The sequence below is a fragment of the Poecilia reticulata genome, chromosome 7, assembly GCF_904066995.2.
Source record: "Poecilia reticulata chromosome 7, P_reticulata-male-v2, whole genome shotgun sequence".
NCBI lineage: Eukaryota > Metazoa > Chordata > Actinopteri > Cyprinodontiformes > Poeciliidae > Poecilia > Poecilia reticulata.
The window spans coordinates 25957574-25976223 of NC_088836.1; the positions used below are offsets into that span (position 1 = coordinate 25957574).

At 36.2% G+C, this 18650-nt stretch overlaps 1 protein-coding gene and 1 long non-coding RNA gene across 2 annotated transcripts; one reads left to right on the forward strand and one right to left on the reverse strand.

Annotated features, from left to right (window-relative positions):
- Nucleotides 1-3102: 3102 nt before the first annotated feature.
- wdr13 (WD repeat domain 13) lies at nt 3103-14780 on the reverse strand. The gene is made up of 10 exons (XM_008414338.1): nt 14675-14780; nt 12862-12949; nt 12533-12764; nt 11361-11470; nt 10310-10440; nt 9917-10224; nt 6560-6740; nt 6309-6450; nt 5365-5483; nt 3103-3808 (listed from the first exon to the last, which is right to left on the reverse strand). Exons 2-10 carry the CDS (start codon nt 12900-12902, stop codon nt 3624-3626), a joined length of 1449 nt encoding a protein of 482 aa, XP_008412560.1. The 5' UTR covers nt 12903-12949; nt 14675-14780; the 3' UTR covers nt 3103-3623.
- Nucleotides 14541-18227, forward strand: LOC145552276 (uncharacterized). Its single transcript, XR_014088264.1, has 5 exons — nt 14541-14555; nt 16151-16293; nt 16436-16467; nt 17664-17733; nt 17847-18227. It is a non-coding gene; the product is annotated as an uncharacterized LOC145552276 (long non-coding RNA).
- Nucleotides 18228-18650: the final 423 nt, after the last annotated feature.

The window sequence follows — 18650 nt, forward strand, 5'->3', positions numbered from 1 at the left end:
AATGTATACTTTTAAAAGGCACTGTAGGTTTTAAATATGCAAACATGATTATTGATCTGCTTATAAATTGCCGAAACATAAACACAACATCTGCTTCTAGGCAATAACGACGGCTGTGAGATTGTGATGTTTTTGCAGGATTACAGGAGGAATATAGAAAAACGCAAAAAGACAAATTCATAAAGTTTTAAAGCAATTAAGTCAAACTAACTTGTTTTCAACCTGCTGTTGCAAAAAAAAACTTTTATTTCTTCATTGCATTTCTTTAGAAGCAGGAAATTAGTTAATCCAATAAAAACAATGAGAAGTTTCAGGTTTTAAAGCATAAATAAGATGGTGTTAAGCTCAAAGTCTTTCTTTTTTATTGGAATTTTAGTATTAATTAGATTTTAGACATAATTAAATGGCTTAGCTGACAACTAACTCTGATTTTTGTAAAATTCCCCCAAGAAGTTTGTCTGCAAATTCTGGTTTACAGCTTCTAAAACGGCTTAAATGGAAACAAAATGGTGAAAACTAACCATTATATTTTCTCTCTAGACTCACAAATCTCACACAGATTCAAAACTCTGACTGTAACAAGATGTGCATCCAAAATTAGTTTTCCTTTGTGTACCTTATAAATGTTTTGATTATCATTTCAGGTATAAAACCACGTCTGATGCAACAACAACAAAAAAAATCTATATGATGCTGAATGCCAGTTGCACTTGAGGTAAAAGCATTCATAAAACAAACCTTATGTAAGAAGCTGCGCTGAATAATTATGCTACGTTGAGATAAAATGGATATGATGGAAGAATATAACATGCTTTTATCCTAAGTAGAGTCTGATTGAAATCCAGACAGTGGATGGTTGTATAATTACACTAAAAAATAATTAGCTTATATTTCAAAAATGAATGCAAGCTAATTTCTATTGTGTGCCTTGGAGCTCTGAGGCTGTGCATGTCAGAGACGTTCCCATGAGCAGAATCCTCAAAATATTCCAGGTTTGACAGGTTGCATCGTGTCGGCCTCCTCATCTCCGGCTGCTTATTTTTAGTCGGCTCCCCTTTTCCCCATCACAACAAAAAGGCCATCTCACCCATTAGGGAAAACACACCTGCTGTATTTTTAAAAAGGAGATTTCCTGTTGACCTCCTGTAGGTTTTCCTGCCGTTTTGAAATCTTCAGATAACTGTGAACTCTAAACTTTCATCTTTAGCTGGTGTTATTCTGGAAAGTCAAGTCAGTTTCATCATAAAATAAAATAAAAAAAAGAATTTGACCATGATTTCTGGTAACATGGACACAGAAACATTAACATGCAGAGTATTTAATAATAACAAAATCAGTGAAAGTTACAGTTTCCATGCATGTAAAATTAATTTTTAAATCTTATTTTCTTTTCTCCTGAAAACAGTGTGGATAGTGAAATACAAGAATAATCTCTGGAGTATCATTAATACGTTATTCTGGCAACGCAACACCAATGCATCACTTTTATGGCTTCAGTAGACCTAAAGCATGGATCACAAACAAATAATGAGACTTTCTTTTTGCCCCATCTCTATGATTTCCAACTCTCTTCAGAAAATATTGTGGTGCTTAAGCATTATATTCACAGAAATAATTAGATTTATTTAGTAGCACAACATATTCAGGGTTTCACCAATTCAAATTTAAATTTGAAATGGACAAAAGAAACAAAAACGAAGCATCAGCCTGCCACCTACCAATAAAATAGCATTTAATAGATAGAGGAAAGAGTAGGAGCTTCTTAAAGAGACAGAGGCCCAATTTTAAGGCGTTAAATTTGTGAAGTGAAATTACTTTAGTCATGTATGATATTTACATTTTTATAGCCACCGAAGGTAACAGTTAATTGATTTTGCTATAAAATAAAACAAATGTTGATTTATTTCTATAAATCAACATTGCGTATTGTGTGTTTTCCATATTATGGAAAATGCATGATACTGCCCCTTTAAGAGCTTAACCCACTGAAGTGGAAACTAATGCACCATAAAATACACCATCAACTTCAGGCAAATGCAAGAAATAATTTTTGTTAAATCCAATATGGCCGACCAACCCGGTCCATCCTTCTACTGACGACGGCTCTTACGGTAAAAAAAATATTGACATCAGATAACCTAAAGGACAATACTACTGATGCATTTTTAAAATAACTTTGTATTTGGAAAACATTACAATGGATCACCTAAAAAAAAGAAAAAAAATTGTTTTTTACATTTTTTCCCTACCTTTTTTAATGGCTTCAGAAAAGAAATTTGGAAAAAAATCTTGACACAAAGGATCATAATTCATGCATGAAAGGGTTAAATACGCAGCGACTCGGGAAGAACAGGAGCTTCTTAAAGAGACAGAGGCCAAATTTAAAGGCGTTAAATTGCGAAGTATCTTTGAAATTATGCAGCATTTTTATTTTATAAAAATGCTGCATAATTTTTATTTCATAAGATGAATTTAAAATTAAAAGCTGTATATATTACTGTCCCTTTACGTTTCTGGAATAGATTCAATCTCAACACGAGTTTGTTTAAATCAGGGGTGTCCAAAGTGTGGCCCAGGGGCCACTCGTGGCCCGTCGACTGATTATTTTTGTGGCCCCAAACTGCAGCTCAAGAATGATACAAATATGTTGACTGAACTTTTTATTTTTGAAATAATTGCCAACATAAATTTCTTACAATGAAAAATGTAAAAAATGATAAAGTATTCGTCTTTTTAAATTTTTAGAATAAGAACCACGTTTACTTATTTATTAAATCCATTAGTGTTTTGAAGGTAAGTGACCCGAAATGGAGAATAAATATGTTTATATCAACTAATCCTAAAATTATTTGAAAAACAAGTCATTTAATAAAAAAAATATGCAAAATCAATTTGGATCTACAAATAAAAAAATCTTAAAAAAAAAAAAAAAAAAGGCAACTTCATTTGCTTGATTTAAAATTTTTATTTATTTTACTTTTGACTTGACGATTTTATCCCACGTGACAAAAAGTTTGGACACCCCTGCTGATCTCAACAAATATTTCAACATGCACCCTCCTCCGATATTTCAAATCATTTAAAACATTTGACACGGATAAGTCACAATGCAGCCATTTATTGTGCTAAATAAATTATCTGAATCACCAAACACACAAACGAACAAACACACTGACCAACACGCCAACATTTAGTGATAAACGACCTGCTTGTTTCATGCACATGGTCTCAAAGGCAAACAGGCGACTGACTGAGAGCGAACAACACTTGATTACGCTGCTTGAATAACAGTTACATAAATAGTGAGGGAGCTACGCCGGAGGGAACATCAGTGTGATACAAAGTGTTGCTTCTCCAGTAAGATCACAGCGCGTCCTCTTCACGCCGGCTGGAGGTGAGCCATGACGCATGCATGGTGGTGAAGTCGGTTCCAGCTGCAGGAGGACGGACTCTTCCCTCCCACGCAGGAAGAGGCTCTATCTGATTGCACTCTGGTTTCACTACCTTAGATGTTTGATACATTCCAGTGAAGACCTACACGGTGGGACTGGACGGCAAAGAGCAGCAGGTCGGTTTTTACTCGTACATGTTCAGATGTAGTGGATGGAAGCTTGTTGGGGTTTTCATTTCTGCTCTCTCCTCCAGACGATGACCATGCCGGTGGAGTCGGCGGACGCCAGCAGACTCTCGTCGCAGTTGAAGCTCACGTCCAGCACCGGGCCGCCGTGACCCTGCAGCTTGTTGACGATGGCCTTGGTGTTGCGTTCGACGTCGAAGAAGTAGACGCAGCCGTCCTCGCTGCCGGTCACTGAGACGCAGCGAAAGACGGAAGAAGAAGGTTAACATTGGGATGAAACTACAGATCATGCTAGTTAGCACCGATGACGGTAAATAAACGGTTAACGATAAGATGTTTCTTCACCATTAGCTCATTTAGCAGCGAGTACATGAGGATGGGTGACAGCTAGGCTTGTCACGGTAACACATTTTGCTGGATAAACAGTGATATTGTTGTTTTGAGACAATTTCCAGTAATAAAATGGTGTAATAATGTAAGAACGCATTCTCAAAGATCAATAAACTTTATATTCTCACAAACATTTAACTCTGGAACTGGAAACAAACAAAACAAAAAAAAATCAGCATATAAAATTAATTATAAAGTCTCTGTAAACTAAAAAAAATGTACTAGTTGAGACCAAAAACACCAAACTAAAGACTCCTGTCGTCCAGTTTCTGGTAGAAAGAGAGAGAAAAGAGAAAAATAATAAATTCTGCAAGTGGAAATTATTGAATGTTTTAATTTATCATGATTAATTTGATTGGTTGTTATTGACCGGGAGCCGTGCGTTTCTTCTGACGACAGTAGATTATCTGTCTCATATTAAACCGTCACGACATGTTTAACAAATAGTTAAAAAACATTTTTTATATAAAAGTTACTGCAGCTTTGATGAATATAGAAAACAATGAACTGGCTACATTCAGTGCAATAAAGTCTAAAACAGACGATGTTTTCTCTGCCGTGATTTTTCCATGTAGTGAAAACAAAAGACAGAAAATAAATCTCGTTTAAATCTGGATGTTTTTAGCAAGTCTGAGCTGAGATTCTGTGTTTTTGTCTCAGAACTAGGGGTGGGTGACACGGACACAAAGTGCGACTTAAGGAGAAATCTGACTAAATATGATCAGAGATGGGTGGAGAGTTATTTAAGTCACTGTGAAGTTTTTGGATCATTAAAAACTCTACTTTTCTACTCAGAAAAAAAGAAACATTAAAATTAAAATTTGTGACATTTAGATACCCGACGACTGAATTTAAACTTCTCAACAGAATTAAGTGTTAAAACTATTCCTTTCATACTAAAAACAGGAATAACTGTCAGTGTCATTTATGTCATTCAAATCATTCAAATGGGCGTAAAAAGCATCAGATACTCGCTCAGACGATCGTCTCTCACAGAAACGATCATTTTTCTCTGCTTAAGTTCAGGTATTTTTAACTTTTCTGGTAATTGGGAAACCCAAGTGTGATCCAGACAGCGGCGCGCCTTGATGTGAAACAAAAATAGGAGATAAAAGTGAAACGTGGGGAAGCTGGGAGCATGTTTGCAACGTGCTGCAGAAAAACGAGCCGCCTTGTTGCTGTAATTTTCCAATTCCAGATATTTCCTTTCAATCCGAAAGCAGCCTGGTGCCATTTCTGATTTCATGTCTGAGTCTTTCTTCCTGCTCTGCACTGGATGGCCTGCAGCTCGCTGTGCAGTTTGGTCTCATTTTGGATTCAGATATCGCAGCAGGTTCGCTAAGAGACCCCAGCAGGAGCACAAAGCCCACCAGAGCGGGAGCGGCGGGACTCCTTACCCACACAGGCCCCTTGTCTGAAAGACATGAGGGGGCAGAAAATGCTGTGGACGTGCTGCGATCCGTGCTGGATGGGGAAGCTTCTCTTCAGCTGCAGCGTTCCTTCGTTGTCCACAACCCTGGAATTAGGAAACGGTTTCAATAAATGAGAAACAGCTGAATATTTACAGCTTTATTTACAACAGAGTTTTCACACAGAAAAAAAAAACAGGCATTTTTCAATTGAAGTTTTCAAACGTTTCCAGGAACAGACTTAGGAAATAAGAAAAATACTAAAGAGTTCACTATTATTAATAACATTTGGTGACAAGAGAAACAAGCTAGACTAAAATTAATGCTGAAACAATCAATCAAATTAAGCAAGATTAATCAATTACTGAAATAATCGTCAATTAATTTAGTCATTTTTAGCAAATTAACTGAAGTAATTTTCTAAAAAAAAAAAAAAAAAAAGATTTTTAGAGCAATAATTAAGCCCAAAAAATATATAGACATGCTGAATTTAAGATTAAAAGTATATTTGTCTGTAAATATGTTTTACACAGAACTATTTACGTTTTAGCTCCAGCTGGTTCAAATTCTGTGAAAAAATATAGATTTTAGTGTCTAATTACTGTTAAAAATGTACAGCAATTTCCCAGAGGAAAATTCAAGCACTTTCAAGGTAAGTTTTCAAACTTTTCCAGGACCAGACTTTGGAAATAAAAACAACACTGAAAAAAAAAAATTAATCTCCAGAAACCAAACATTTAAATTTAAGCTTTTATCTAAAAGTATATTGCACTTTATGACTAAATAAAGAAAATGTTTCATTTCTTTTCACAGAAATGAAACATTTTCCAAAACTCTGAAGGCACCACTTGACGCTGAAGCATTTTTAAACCGTCCGAACCGTTTAGAGTTTACAGCAGTGAGTAAAAAAGCTGCTAATAAGTGAAGCCGACCTGTAGAGCAGCAGCTTGTTGACGCAGGCGTTGACCAGCAGGGACGGGTCTCTGGCCTCGCGGCTGATCCAGGAGCGAGCCGAGATGCTGCAGATGGAGCTGCCCTCGCTCACCACCAGCCGCTTGGCTTTGGTCAGCTTCCCTGGAGGGAGACGCACCAGGAGCCGCTGTTCGTTATTCTGGGAAAACCTGATTAGAATTTGTAACGCGGCGAGTCGGGCCTCAGTCGGATGGAGAGGCTGCGCCTGTACCTGTTGCCATGTCGAAGAGGAAGGAGAAGATGCTGCCGCGGTCGTCGCCAGCCCACAGGATCCTCCCCGGAGCATCAAAGGAGAGAGACAGCACGCGGCCTGTCAGCTTACTGGAGCCCCCCTTCACCTTCTTCCCAGTGGAGATGTTCACCACCTGCAGGTGGTGCTTGCTGTTTCCCACCTGGAACACGAGAACGCCTTCATCAGGACGGCGGGGAGCGCAGACAGCGACACTCAGAACTGATCTGCACGAGATCTACTGCCACCAGAAACAGCCATGTCTCAGCTGGTGTTTAATCAGATCAACCGAACTCCAGCGCTGAGATTAATCAGGATACGTTTATAAAAATACATTACTTTACATATTTGTTGAAACTGTCACTATATTGTGATTGGTATGAGACAGAAAAATAAAAAGATGTTTGAAAAAATTTTTTAGATCCTCTGCAAAAACAAAATCTGACCAAGTGTTTTGGTTTCTAGTGCAAATTTCTTGGTAAATTAAAATTGTCCTAAATGGAAAACCTAACCAACAACACAAACTATTCATCTTTTATCAGCCACAACTTTTGCTTTAATTTTAACTTGATGGCATCAAAAATATCCAGGAACTTTTGCTAGTTTGCCTAAATAAGAGGGAAAACAAGCAAAAGTATAAATAGAAAAATTTGGGCTTCTTAGAATTACAGAAAATTATTAGGGCCAGTGGGAAAAAAAAAAAAAAGAATTCTGTATTATTCGGAATTCAGAATTCAGACTTTTTCACTCAGAATTCCGACCTTTTTTGCTCTCAGAATTCCAACTTTTTTGTCTCAAAATTCCAACTTTTTTTGTCTCAAAATTCCAACTTTTTTTGTCTCAAAATTCCAACTGTCTCAGAATTCTGACTTTGTTTGTCTCAGAATTCCGACTGTCTCAGAATTCTGACTTTGTTTGTCTCAAAATTTCGACTTTGTCTCAAAATTCCGACTTTGTTTGTCTCAGAATTCCGACTTTGTTTGTCTCAGAATTCCGACTGTCTCAGAATTCCGACTTTGTTTGTCTCAGAATTCCGACTGTCTCAGAATTCCGACTTTGTTTGTCTCAGTATTTCTGAGATTCTGAGATTTCTGAATTTCAGAATCTGAGATTCTTTTCCCAGAATTTTGAAATTAAAGTCAGAATTCTATTTTTTTCCCCGGTGGCCCTCATCCTTTTCCATATAGAATGCATATAAAATTATGTTCAGATTATTAAGTTCTAAAAAATATTGTATAATTAGAATTTTTTCTGCATTTTTTTAATAATAAAAGAGATTAATTTTAATTTCATGGTTTGGTACGCCCTCTGACCAAAGGGTTACTTGAAGGGTTACTTGCTCCACTACAGAGGCGTAAAGTCGTAGCAAACCTGTTTATTGGACAACCGTCAGATAAGATGCATTTTATTTTCTCCGCCCCTTTCTGATGTCGCCCTGGGCCACTGCCCACACTGTATGCACGGTTTTCAAAAAAAATAGTTCAACAAAATGTTGTATTGCCTCAAACAGGTCAGAATATTCTCAGTTTTATGTTATATTAAAGATTAATTACACGTCAACATCAACAGCTCTGGTTTCAACCCAAATCCACTTTTCCCCCATGATTCATAGCGGCAAAATTAACGTAAACAACTCTTATTTTACACGATAGCTTCCTCAGGGAGATAATTCATCATCGCAAAGAAAAAGGTTAAAAATAAAATCATTCAAAAATATCTACAACTCTAATCCCGGTTACAAGCGCTGACATTTAATAGTGAAATTTTAATCAATGTTCAGGCATTTACAACGAGGTAAAGGGCTTCCTTCTGCATGCAACGATTATCGATAAACTTCACACACAGTTTGGAATAACAATAAGAGAAAATAAAAGCTGCTTGTTGTGAGACTAAAGGAAGGAAAACAACTAAATCTGTTGAAATAAAAAAAAAAAATCGACATTTTACTCTTTTTCCTCAACAAAACACAACCGGTGAGACGAGCGTTTGGTTCTTCCATAAGATCGATTGATGACACAAACAATGTTCAAAGTTTAAAGAAATTCTCGCAGCAAGATCTGAAAATAATTTCGGGGGTAGATATGATGAACCTCAGGAGTTATGCCCCTGATTTATTGCATAGATTTGGATCTAAATCACACATTTATTCACCGATTCGCTCCAAACCGCACATGAATAATCTCTAACCAGGAAAACACAAATTAAAAGACGGATTTCCCAACATTTTCAGTTATGATTATACTACTGAAATAAATTATGGAGTTATTTTAAGGCTTCTTGAACATCGTGAGCAGAAACGCCAACGACTGTTGAGATCCCCGAACATTTAGGTCATGACTGTCAGCTTCTCTAATGAAAATTAATTTTCCTAATTTTCCTCTTATCTTGAATATTATTACTCCATCTTTCACTGGAGTAAAGCAGTGGATAATGTGAACTCTCATTTCTCATTTACAACCATATTTTTACATTATTTTTGGAGAGAGGAGAAGAAATTGCAAATTATCGGTCTGTCTTTTAAAACAAAACTTGCACTATTTAGTAAAAAAATGATGATAAACAGTTCTGAAATACTGTATGAAATCAGATTTTTGGGGTTGATACTCGACAACAAATTGCTTTAGAAGGCTCATATTGGTAATGTAAAAGCCAAAATGTCAAAAACTATTGAAATATTGAATAAAATAAAATATATATGATCGAGGTTTCCCCCAGAAAACTTGCTAAGTCCGGAGGATGGGGCAGTCGTTCATCCAGCAGCTCGTCGGGTTTCTGAGTTATAAAATGTTTAAAGTTGATAATTATGTGTGATTGGAAGATTAATACCTGAACACCAACTATAAAGTCTTAAAAATGCAAACATAAAAAAAAAACTTAAATAAATAAGCAAATCTACGCCTGGTGGGGGCACAACAAAGCCTGGAGGCCCGCCAGGCTTACAAAGCACTGGGGGACCCTGTATGATGCAAATTAAATTTAAGGCTTTTAAAACTTTATAAAAGACCATTATTATTTAAATTCAATCCCAAAAAGCACAAAAGATCACTAATTAACTTCTTAAATAAAAATAACTGAAACAATAAAGTTACATTTGTGTAAAATTAAGTTACGGTTTTGTGAATTTAGTGTTTTTGTCACCAAACTTTGTCTTCTTACAGTAATTATGTGTTTAATGAGCCAAACCTCATTAAAAATACTATCTCTTTTGAGTAAGTAAGAATATTTCTATGCGTAATTTCCCAACAATAAATCTGTTTAAGCAGTAAAGTGGCTTTTGAAAGGAGAATTGACAAAACCAAATTCATGAGGCGATTTCAGCCGCAGGACGGAGGAACTGACCACAGTGAGGTTGTTGTTCATCGGCTGGAAGGTGCAGCAGAGCAACTCGCTCGACTCCGGGTCTCTGACTTCCCGGATGCACCGACCGTCCTCCGTGTTCCAGATCCGCAGCGTCCCGTCCAGCGACGTCGACACGATGATGTCGTTGCTCAGAGACCAGGCGAAGTCCGTGACGGGGCCGCCGTGTCCCTTCAGCGTCAGCTTCACGCTCGGAGGCGGCGGCGACAGCGCCATGATGGACAGGGTGCCGTCCAACGAGCAGCAGGCCAGGAGATGCTTGTCGTCATTCGCAAACTGCAACCGTGGGACTTCGATAAGGAAACGAGGAGAAAAACCAAATGAAAATTATGTCCGTATGAAGGATGTAGTGTGTTTAGAGGTCAATTTACGTACCAGCAGAGTCAACGTGTTGGTCAAATATGTGGTGCATGCCGGCAAAGGCGTAGTTTTCACTCAGGGTTGTGTCACCGGCCATGGCGCGGCTGGCCTCTGCCACCGAGGTGGGCACCAAGCTGCCCGGGGGCCTGCGGCACAAAAATATTAAAAATGGTTTGTAATGACGAGGTATTAGGGACATTACAGATGGAAAACAAAGGAGTACATTTCTGCAAATATCTCAAAATGTTCCTATAAAAATAGTTTGAGAAGTCAAAAATTTGCTAGAAAAATTTCAGAAAATTTGAAATTAATCCCAGAAATGTATGAGAATCTTGTACAATTTTCAAATTTTGGAAATTTCCGAGTTTGGAAAGTCAAATATTTTCGACTTTTTGGTGGAAATTTATTCCTTTTTTTATAATTTTCTAACTCGGAAATTTCCAAGACATTTTCTCAAAAGTTTCTGAGATTAATCTCAAAATTTCTTAGTTTTTGGTTGCAAATTTTCAACTTTTCAAACTCAGAAATTTTCTTTTTTTTTAAACAGAAAAAATAAATTAAAATTAATCTCAAAATTTCTGGGTTTTTGGTAGGAATTTACTCAGGAAGATTAGACTAAATCTGATTGTTATGAACAAGTTACTGAAATAACCAACTAATTTAGTAATTGATTAATCATTCATGGACATATGTCGGCCATTTGCTGAAAAAAAAACCCATTCATATTCAAAGCAATAATTAAACCAAAACTGTACAAAAAATATGTACATTTCATGTTTAATATAAAAGCATCTTTGTCTGTAAACATGTTTTACCCAAAACTCCTCAAGTGGCATTTTTATATATTTATCCCACCCAAATTCCCAACAGGAATGCTACATTATGACATTTTGGACAATAAAATGTTTCTTTTGTTATTTTGCTGTATTTCTAAGATTATAAAGAAAAGGTTTAAGTGGCTAAATGGAAAATCTGCAGAAAGTGACGGTTTAATTGTGAGAATAAGATAGTCGTTGGTTGCAGCGCTGCACTGAAAGGAACAGACATTTGCAGCAGTCCTTCTTGCCTCTCGTCGTAGACGGCTCTGTTCATCTGGGCCTGCAGCTGGTAGGAGCCTCGGCTGACGGACCGGCGGTGACCTCGGGCCCCCTGAGCGCGGGGGTCCTCCTCAAAGTCCTGCAGACCAGACAGAGCAGCAGCAGAGAGAGAATCTCAAAGGGATGAGTCAGCGTGAAGACTGGAAAAAGTTCTTCAGAAAACCATAAATCAGCTGTTTATGAATAATATATTTTCAAACAAATATATTGAATACATGGCAGGGCTGGGCAATAAATCAACTTCATCCTTTTAAGAATTAAATTTAGGAAAATCTTGTTTTTCTTTCACTAAACTCTCCTTGGTTGTGATGTCAGCACGCCGCGGCCACCATCTTGTTTAACAAGCGTTCTTCACAGATTCCATTTATTCGGACTTTAAGTCGAATTTATAATGAAATATTAGGGCCAGGCCAATATGTATATATAATTATGAGAGTAAAGTCATAAATTTACAAACCCAAAGTCTTAGAAATACAAGAATAAAGTCCTAATATTAGGAGAATAAAATAGTAATTTTATAAGAACCACAACACGAAAACGAACAAAAAATGAACGTTGAGCATCTTGTGACGTTATCCTTTGGTTCACAGTTAAGGAAAATGTTAAAGGTTTTAAGACTTAACACATTAAATTATCTTTAAAATGATTGAGCAAACAACTGAGTTTATTTTGAAGTCCACAGGGACAGAAGCAAAAACTACAGAAATGACTGTTTTTCTTGTAAATTCAAGACGTTGCTTTGGTAAAATGATGTCTTAATTCTGCTAATATTATGATTATATTCTTGTAAATATACAAAAATAATTGAAACCTGGGCTTTATATTCCATTGTACAACCCAGAGAATGGAAACAAAAAAGCCACTTTTTGAAAATATTTGTCATTTCTAATTTATTTTTTTAAAAAGAAAATCTGATCTCACGTGAAAAAAACAAATAAAATGTTGATTTCTAAGGCATATCGCCCAGCCCTAAAGTACAATCAAAATAAAACTACATCTTCTTATTAGCGCCAGCCATTTCAACCAAGCTGCTCAGCAACCAATTTGCTGCATGGCTTTGACTTGTGCGTTTTAAATCCCATCTCCAACCACATTTCTGCCTATTCTCTCTTCCCTGGTGTCCCGTTTCACTGAGTCTGACCTCCATGCGGTCCAGCGTGGTACGGGAGCTACGCACGCTGCTGGCCCTGAAGCTGCTCTGCTCAGACAGCGGCCCGTAGCGCAGGGCCAACAGCTGACTGCGCAGCTTCAGGTACTGCCTGCGCAGCCCTGGCTCAAAGCCACACTTGGCGTTCTCTCTGAGCAGCTGGCTGCGTCGGCGGATGTACTGAGTTCGGAACTGTGGGAAGGTAGGCGTGCGGTAAGCATTATACCTGCAGAGGGAAAAGAGGCGACACAGGCGCAGATGATCGTAACTGAAAAAATGACTCATTCGCTTCCTGGTCGGTCAGATGCGTGGCTGCGTCTTACCTTGCGTCCACTGCCAAAACCTGCTGCCAAACTGCTGCCATTCCACAATCACTCTGGGTGGAGAGGAAGCCACTGCCGGGGCAGAGTCCTGGCAAACAGAAAGCTCACATTTCAGGGCGAAAACCAGTTATTGTTTTAATAATGCATTAAAAAAATTAGCACATTTTGCTGATTTTTCATTTCACCACTGAAGCTTAATCCATACAAATATCAGAAATACATTTTACAAAATATTTTTTCTACTATTTATAATGTTTTATTTTTTAGGGCTGCAGCTAATTATTATTTTAATAATTGATTATTTTGACGAAACATTAGCACATTTTGCTGATTTTTCATTTAACCACTGAAGCTTATTCTGTACTAATATTTGAAACACATTAAAAAATATATTTTTCAAATACATTTCTGTTTTATTTTTTAAATAATAAAATAAGCTTTTTATTGCCTAAAATGCAATAATATATCATTTCATTAGGCAGCACTTGATTATTTGTAACAAAAGACGCATCTAATAAATACTTCTAACATCAACACAGTGTAGAATAGCAATATTTTTTATTTTAAAAATAAAATATTTGATTTGTAAAAAGCAATTTGAATCATCTTCTCCAAGGTTATGCAGTTATGTAAATTAACCTGCTTTGATTCAAAAACAAATTTATATGATATTATGGGTAAAAATATCAAGAATTTCAGTTTTATTACACCAGGCTGATATTATGATGTACCATCTTAGTAAATATAATCAAAACGCTAACTTTATTAGTGTTTAGGACAATGACATTAATCGATTGCTGGAGAAATAAACAGACTCAAATAATAAATAATAGAAATATCAAGAACTTTTAGATAAACAAACCTTAAATACCTTTTATTCCATCATTGACATAGATGGAGCAGTGTTGGTAAAACAAAACCATATTTGATTTACCAGATAACAAATGGACTTTAAAATATTAAGCAGATGTATTTCAACTATCTATTTACCAAATGTCAACTAATTTTGATATCTCAGGATATGTTTTTCTACCAGAAAGAATTGAAACATTAATTTTAGAATTTAAATATAATGTTTAGTTTGAAAAATAATTTAAGTTTGGTATCTTTTTCCAAAGCAGAACCTTTGTAGCTCTTTTTAACATTAACTTCTTGAATGGATAAAAACATTTTCATGTTAGGCAACGTACATTTACTGTAACTACTGAAATATTTTTAGTTAAATATTTTTTGTGAGCTCCATCTTCTCACGGAATTCAATGTAAATTGAGGTGCATAAAATAAATTCAAAAACGAAAAGGTGAATTAAATGTGAATTAAATAAACTCAGAATTTCAGCTGTAAAAATGCTAATTATTTAACTCGCATAAAACTATTTATTCTGACACAAAACTCTTCAGTTATAAAATAACAGCAACTGACAGTTGAATCGGGTAATGATGCAGAAGCAAAGAAAATACGATGCTATCGCTAAATGCTTCAGTGTATCCCTTTGACATGCGAATATCACAAGAAAAGCGTCATTTAAAATACCATATAAAGTCAGAAAAAGCGTCTTTATTGGATATTTTTCCAGCAATAGCCACAGCAGAAGAGCATTTTGGCAGCAGCGAAGCTAACTAGCGTCAGTTAGCAACTAGCAAGGAAGCTAGTACAACTTTACCACAGTTCTGGCAGAAAAAACAGATTTATTTGTAAGTATCTGACGCCGATCTGTAGACTGTATCACGTAGAAATGGTACACAACAGATAAATGTCATACCGTGGCGATACACTATAGATAGATGGTGAAATATGTTTAGAAAAGGCTCACCTTCCTTAGCTTTTCTCCATCGCTTCTGTTCCTGTCAAGTCACGTGACCCGCGTGACCAACCCACTCAGGCTGATGCGGGATCTCCTGAATCCCGACCAGATTAATATAAATTATTCTCTACACCGAGATTTACTGACACATTTTAATTTGAGCATGGAAAAATGAAGCTTCTGCTTTAAACAATATGGCTGGTTCAAATTATTTACTGCAGTAGGCCTGTCACAGTTAAAAATCTGTGCTGGACGATAACTAGAGACAAATATAATATTGTTTTGAGACGATTTTTTTTTAGCAATATATTGATAATTGCATAATTATGGAAGTTTGGCCTTTTAGAAACCAATAAACATTAATTTTGTAAAGACAAATTAACTGGATGATATTTTAATTATCCAAAATGAACAGCCAAAAACATAAATGAAATTTAAATAAATACCACACACAATCACAAAACCATAAATAAAATGGATTATGATGTCTCTGTAAGCAATTTTTTTTCCCCAAAAACTATTAATCAAGGGAAATTATTGAGCTCATTTTAATTTATTATGTGATTAATTAAGTGGCTTTTGTGTCAAACTCAAAGCCCTCCAATCCAGTCACAAGTTTTTATATGGCCTGTTATGTCCTTATTTTATCAGTCAAATCAAACCATTTTTGTTCTGTATATTGCTAAATGACATTAATTAATTATAAAGTTTGTTTGATAGGGCCAGACACACATCAACATAGATAAACTGAATAAAACAGCAGTCCCATGTTTGCATCATGGTGCAATAGCAACAGCTAATTCACAGCACTTGTCCCTAGTTGGGCTTTAAAAAAGTAACTCTAAAAATTGAAGCGATAATCATTTAAAATATCACAACATAATGTATACAAACAGAAAAATGTAAAACATCAAAAATGGGTACAGTTCAATGTGCTTTCTCCCCTCCCCTTTTCCCTGATGTTTTGTTTTGTAATTATGCTATTTATATAATTTATGTTCATTTTGATCTTTAAAACACCAAAAGTTTCCACATAAGTCTGTATTTTGGTCTGTCTGATTATGTAATTTTTGGTGATTTCATCAGTACTACTTGAAACAAGTATTTTACCAAATACTTTTTTGTTTTGCACAACTACTTTTTACTTTTTCTTGAGTAAAATATGTTAAAGTAGTGCTAATCTTTCAATTTTTGGATACTCTACACCAACAAAACTTCATATACAACACAATTCAATACAATTCCGACAACATGAGAAGTATTTTTATTTAATGAGACCACACTTGATTCAGCTCAGTGAAATAAAAACAGAGAATTTACCACAATCCTTACTTGCCTCTAACAATGGGTGAGCGCCCAGTTCCAGTAAGTTCACAATGGCGGTATTAGAAGGTTTCGCCTGGCTCAGCAAAGGCCCGCAGAGCCGGGGGACGCGCTGCTCAGCTGACCGCGCTCTTTGCTTGTTCTCGCTGCTCTTTCTCGAAGGGGCCCCAGTGACGGAGCCATTCACAAGCACGGCCCATAAATGGCCGACTCGGGCAGCACATTAAGCAGTGCATTTCCCCTCCAAATAAAAAACACAAAAGAGCAAAGACTCTGGAGAACAGCCAACATGCCAGGAACGAAAGGTGAGCAACATGAACCGCGATAATTCTGTAAAATATTGTTTTTTTAAATTATTATTATTTCAACACTAAATCAAAGCTAAAAATTAAACGATAGCTGTATTGCAAATTTTTTAATCACGTCTTGTAATTTAACCACATCCAGGTAATAAGTCGGACAAGAAGTCAGCTACCAAGGTAAATACTCACTTTTTTATTTCAATTAATCAATTTAACTGTACTATAGTATAACACACGGGCGATATGAACTTAAAGTTATTGTGATATTTAGCAGTACTTTTGTGATAACAATAAAAGTGACAATTAAAACTATTAAATTTTCTTAAGGGAACTGTATGTGTCACAGCAATTATAGCCCCACAAACACAAACAATGCTCTTGGAAAAACATTCCCATTCGTAATTTCCTCCTTTAGTCACATAAAGAAGTGTTCATTTTATTACTAACCTGCACATTACAACGGTATTTTCAAATTTATTGGCATTTATTGAGACTTTTATTGAACAAACAGTGAAGAAAGTGGTAAAACTATCAATCCTGACAATACAGAGAGTTTTAGGGTTTATTAAACATCATTACCTGGAATTTATCGCTTGGAAAAGCAGCCTTAGGGCCGGCCCAAGGCACTGCGAGCTAAGCGACTCCTTAGGGCCCTCCTCGCCACCAGGGGGCCACCAACTGCACCAAACTAGCATGATAGAAATATATTGTTAAAAACAATTTATATTTTGTTCTTATAGAACAAAATAGAAATTGTTCTATTTTGTTCTATAAGAACAAAATAGAAATTGTTTTTTCTTGTGTGATAGCAGTTAGTTTGCAATTTCCAATGTTATTTATATATATATATATATATATATATATATATATATATATATATATATATATATATAAGAGGGACATTAACATGCTGAAAAGAACAAAAACATGCAGGATGCTGGCCCTCCAGGACTGACTTTGGACACCCCTGTTATAGATAATGACTAATCTCTTTCTGTTGATGGCTGCTGCCACTGATCAGGAAACATAAGATATTAAATTTAGTGCTTCAAATAGTTAAAATAATATGGTACGCTTAAATACCACCCTGCATTTCAAATCCCAATTTTATTTTTATTTTGTTCCTCTAGTAAGGTTAAAATCAAGTCATAACTACCCTGGTACAATGCTTGCTAATTACAAATGGTGCTAATGATAGTAGGTGTGTTAAATCATGATAAATCATCTGGTGTTTACATGTTGGTATGGGGGATGGAGGGCCACCAAAAAAGCTGCTTAGGACCCCAAAAAGGCTCTAACCAGCCCTGAGCAACATTCAAAATAAAAATATTTAAAATTTTTTGATGATATTTACTTAAGTTTTAATTTTACAGCAACCTCAGAGTCCTAAAGAACAGCCAAAAAAAGGTGATCAGAAAGGAGATGATAACAAGAAGCAAGGAGGTAAGCATTTACCAAAATCCAGACAGATACAGGAAGTACTTTGGAGTACAGGAAGTAGTAAAGCCCGCTGTGTTCCCAGTGAAGGTATCTGTCTCCGTTTTGTCCCCTCGCAGGACAGCCGAAGGGAGAGAAGCAATAACTTCCAGGCGTTTGTGAAGATGGCTTTGGAGACGTTGCTGGGTTCCTGTCGTCGTAAACACGGGGGTCCTCAGGGGAGACGGGGCTGAGCGAACCTCCCCTTCTCAAGCCGCCGTGCAGCTCTGCAATACAACATCTGCTTTCCCCCACAGAGAGGCACAAGGCAGACCTGATTTCCATCCATCACCATCTGCTTCTGCCCTCTGCTCCTCTCAGCCTGTCTAACCCAAACTCTTCCTCACTGGATGTGAAGAAACACAGTCCAGGCTGGGTCAGACTAATCCCTCCTTTATGCAAACAGTTCATCCATTCTTTTTGTAAATACTATTTCAAATAAAGAATATTTATTACACATGGCTGATGTTGTGATGTACCGTCTTAGTAAATGTAATCATAACGATGCCTTTATTGTATGGCTGAGACAATCGGATTAATCGACTGTTGAAATTTAGTAATTGATTAATCGTTATTTCAAGTAAACAGACTTAAAATTAACAATATTAGAGAAGTAATCAAGTCAAAACTGTATGTATAATTTGAATAAATTGATTTGAATAATCCCGACCCCACTAAGGGACAAGGGTGTCAAGAAAATGGATGGATGGATTATTTGAATAAATTATTATTTTTTGTTACTCCTGTAAGGTTAAAATTAATAGTCATAATAGCCCTGGTATAATGTATGCTAATTACATACAATATACATTTTTATTGAAAAAATATATATATTTAAATTGAGTTTGCAAGCTTTTACCACAGTAAAATGTAAGGACTTTCAA